Source organism: Brassica napus, chromosome C4 (genome assembly GCF_020379485.1).
Source record: "Brassica napus cultivar Da-Ae chromosome C4, Da-Ae, whole genome shotgun sequence".
NCBI lineage: Eukaryota > Viridiplantae > Streptophyta > Magnoliopsida > Brassicales > Brassicaceae > Brassica > Brassica napus.
Window position 1 is genome coordinate 21,979,752 of NC_063447.1, and position 3,999 is coordinate 21,983,750.

Sequence of the window (3,999 nt, forward strand, 5' to 3'; positions counted from 1 at the left end):
TTTTCAAAGGAGTATGACTATAGATTTTATTGCAGAACGTTCTGATTAGTCGGTCGGGGCCAATCAACAGACTTAGGGGTGATGTTGTTAGGTTATAGTCGCAGATGGACTGTTTGATGATATATTATGTTTCAGAGTATCACGACATCTCGCTTTCTCCGAAAACTCATGACTTTTTTCTTGTAGATTAGGTTTTGGCCGTTACTTGGGCGTGTCAGTACGATGTTTTTAGATGCGGATGTTTGTTAGGAAATTAATTTTTGGCCAACAAATGTGAGATAATCGGAGATTTTCTTATAAAATGATTTATCGCAAAAGTTTCAAAACATTTGAATACAACTGCGGGTCTTTCGAATTTGTGGGAGTATATGAGTATACGTACCCACTCCCCCCCCCCCTTTTTGAGAGGGGGATAGCCGAACTCGTCTTTTGAAGAGCTGCCTACGTACCTCTTTCGAGGATCAAGCCATATCGTAGTTCAGGGTTTTTCCGCGAGTGTTTTACTCACTGAGTGAGGCTACGTCGCCAGTCTTAGCCGTAGCGACTGCCGTTTCTGGAGTTGTTTCCTCTGCGGGAGAGGGAGCGTTGGACTTGGAGACGTGGTTGTCGTCCACAGTCGTTGCTTCGGCGGATGGTTTCGAATTGTCCTTGATAGAAGAGTTTTCAAGCTTGGCTTGAGCTATCTTTGCGCGTTTTGGTTTGGCCATAGAGGTCGTCGTGATCTGTTGCAATATATGTTCTGCCAAGAAGCAGAGTCTCGACTGCTTCTGACATCCCCAAATTTCGGCGATTCCGTTGGGAGTTGATGGGACTGCTTTCATGGCATTGATCCAAGGCGTTCCCATTATCATGTTGTAGATGGCTGGGTTGCCGACTACCGCGAAGTCAACGATTTTAGTAACCTCTTTTGCCAAGACTGGGAGTTTTATTGATCCAAGGGTCATGGACGTTACACCTGAGAAACCAGTCAGCGGCTTTGGGATTGGTACGACTTCTCCCAGCTCTATTTTCATCCTTTTTGAGAGTATCACGGAAGATGACGTTAACCATACTCCCTGTGTCAACGAGGATTTTTACGACTTTGATATCTCGGATGACAAGGTCGATGACAAGCGGATCGCAGTGCGGTTGGTCTATCCCACCTGCCTCTGCGTTTTCGAAGGTAATTGCGCTGTTCGGGGCATCGCGAGGTGGAGACCGGACTGAATAGTTGGCACTTGTCTCGGCCTTCCGCTGATAAGCTTTGATGGACGAGAGCGACTCGCGATAGAACTGCGATTCTCCAATGATCATGTTCACCCTTCGACGGTTAGGGTCGTTACCTTTGTCGTCCTACCTTCTTCCTCGCTTTTCTCTCGACTGGTTTTCTCGCGACTCATTTTCCGTTGCGGGAGTTTTATCCCTGTCTGCCCTTGGTGGCCGGTCAGAATCCAGAAGGAGGTCCTTTATGCAGGTCACCTTGGATAGTTCGTCGGCGAGCAGTTTTGCGGGTAGTCTAGCGCCGAGAACTTTGCAGTTCGCGGTCGAGTGCCCTTTTGTCTGATGGAATTCGCAGAAGGTATTGTCCTTATACTGGTTCCTGGTCCAGGTATTTCCGGATGTCTTTCCCTGTTCTGAATTGATCGCGTAATTGTGCTCGCCTTGGACGTCTTCCCCTTCGTGATGGACATACTTGTCGTTACGAGCGGACTTCTTCTTTGAGGATGACTTTTGCAGATTGTGATTTTGCGAGAGGACTTTCATCTCTTCTTCCATTACGATGAAATCCGTTCCTTTATAGAGGGCATCTTGGATCGTACGCAGTTTTTCCAAAGAAATCCATTGTCAGAACTTTGAGCGCATCGACTGCTACTTTGTCGCTAATTCCGGAGACTCTTGCCATCACCAACTTGAATCTGGTCATAAACTCTTGCAATGGCTCATCTTCTCGTTGTGACAGGCTCCAGAGATCTACGTCGGAGGTCTCTCTATCCATAAACATGGAGTATTGCTTGAGGAATTCAGTTGCTAACTGCCGAGAGCTTCCGATAGAGTTTCTTTTCAGGCGAGAAAACCATTCGAGCGCAGCCCCTTGCAAATTTTTGACGAAGAGGAGGCAATAGCCAGCATCTCTTTCGCGCTCTTTCAGTTTGCATCTTCCCATTGCGATTTCGAAAGATTGCAGGTGAGTCTTAGGATCGGTGGTGCGTCGTACACAGGGATTTTGACTTTTCCAGGGTGTGAGATGCTAGTATCCGTGATGCGGGCGGTGAACGGTGTTCTACGTGCTTCATCGAAAAGCCTGTCGATCTCAGGAGCGACGCTCGTCGCATGGTAAAATAGCGATTTTACTGCTTTCACTTCTGGCCGCAGTTTTTTCGATATACTTGCGGAGGTCGTGCATCTCGTTTTCGTCATCTGGACTCTTCCGAGCTTGCCGACGTTTGCGGCGGGTAATTTGCGCTTGTTTTTCAGCCAACTCTTCCTGCTCAACCTAGAAGATATTTTCTTCTTCCTCTGTCATTGGTTTGTCGAAGGAGGAATCATCTCGAGCTGCTCGACTCCTCGTTCTTCTCGGATGTACGTCGGTTTCTTCCTCCGGCGGATTGGAATGATCGCTGGGACCTAGGTCAACCTGTTCGATTTCGTCGTCTTCCGCCTCTTGGCCCCGAGGTGGAGGGTTTTCTGAATCTTTCTGCGCCGCTTCGGGGGCGGTTTCGTTTGGAGCTTGTCCTGATCGTAATCATGCCCGAAGGAGTCGGAAAATCGAATCTTCTTCCGCGGAATTTTGTGGCTCCGCGATGGAGAACAACCTTGGTTCTTGCAGTTAAGGTTTCGACCTGTTTAGCGAGAGAACCTATGAGTTTCTCCTATTCTTCTGAATTCTTCTTGAAGGCGGTGAACATCTCTTCGAACGCAGCGGTGTTGGCATTAACCGCGGATACGTTCGCTGCTGGGGTTTTGTCGACGTTGTCGTGCGTATCTCCATCGTCGGCACGAGTTTGTCAATCGTCTGTAGTCATGTCTGATCGGGCGTTTGCGGATGAGAGTAAGATTGATAAGATATCCCCCTCTTTCTAGCTCCAAAATGTGGGAACCGAAATTCACACTGTTGATTTCCGCCGAATAAGGAACGTTAAGTAAACTTAACTTTCCCAGAGATCTCGGATATCTGCTGCACCACACACCAAGCGTGAGGGACACGCGTGCCGGTCGCCCGTGGTGACCGCGAGGGAGGCGACGCCGGTCGCCCGTGGCGATCGCGAGGATGGCGTGCTCGGTTCCCCGCGGCGACCGTGAGGGCGGCAAGGGCGACCGCGAAGGCGGCGAGTCAACGGTCGTCCTGTGGCGCCCGGGTTAATCTTCGTAGGCTCGGGCCTGGTTGTTGCGTATAATATTGAAACCTTGATCGTATCATGATCTTGTTCTGAACGTCTTTATGATCGATCGTGCGAGTCGGGGGATGCTTTGGTTAAGTTTATCGCAGATTTTCGATGGCTGTTTTATTTTTCCGAAGGTTTTTGAATGTTAATCATGTCAGGACCGGTTTTGACCCCAACATAAATTATCCTAGTATAGCAACCAAATTCATCTAACCAACAACTCAACAGATCTTATCTGACATTCCCCTCTACTAACCTCATTTCTTGGATAAATAAAAGCGTAGGCTAAATCTTGGGAGTATCGAACAAAAGATACATGGATACTTACCCTAGCATGTATATGAGTAAACAGGTAGTCTTATTCTTGTTTCTTTCCTCCCTATATCTCTCTTCTCTGAATCTTTATATCTCAAATCCAATGAATAATGATTGTGATGCAGTCCATCTTATTCATCTTCTATTCGTTTTTTTTTTTAATAAAGTGTAGCGAATACCGGGGTCATAGGAACACTCCTACCCCTCGTTTCCACAATGTGTGATGATTCCCTTCAGACTTAGAATAATGGGGTCACAGGAGACACTCCTACCCCTCTGCCTCTTCCAGGAAATCATTTCAATCTTTTTTATCCTAAGATGC

General features: G+C 47.6%; 1 protein-coding gene across 1 annotated transcript; it reads right to left on the minus strand.

Moving 5' to 3' along the window:
- Positions 1–500: 500 nt before the first annotated feature.
- LOC125585887 lies at positions 501–1,755 on the minus strand. Its single transcript, XM_048755600.1, has 3 exons — positions 1,337–1,755; positions 1,143–1,272; positions 501–1,055 (listed from the first exon to the last, which is right to left on the minus strand). The coding sequence occupies exons 1-3, from the start codon at positions 1,753–1,755 to the stop codon at positions 501–503; spliced, it is 1,104 nt and encodes a 367-aa protein (XP_048611557.1).
- Between the last annotated feature and the right edge of the window lie 2,244 nt (positions 1,756–3,999).

What these genes read in the sequence shown, in the direction of transcription:
- LOC125585887 (XM_048755600.1), bottom strand. Translation starts at nt 1,755, where the DNA reads ATGGAAGAAGAGATGAAAGTCCTCTCGCAAAATCACAATCTGCAAAAG. An exon ending in AGAGAAAAGCGAGGAAGAAG is followed by an intron (nt 1,273 to 1,336) that starts GTAGGACGACAA and finishes GGAGAATCGCAG; the next exon opens with TTCTATCGCGAGTCGCTCTC. An exon ending in CTTCGAAAACGCAGAGGCAG is followed by an intron (nt 1,056 to 1,142) that starts GTGGGATAGACC and finishes TCGTTGACACAG; the next exon opens with GGAGTATGGTTAACGTCATC.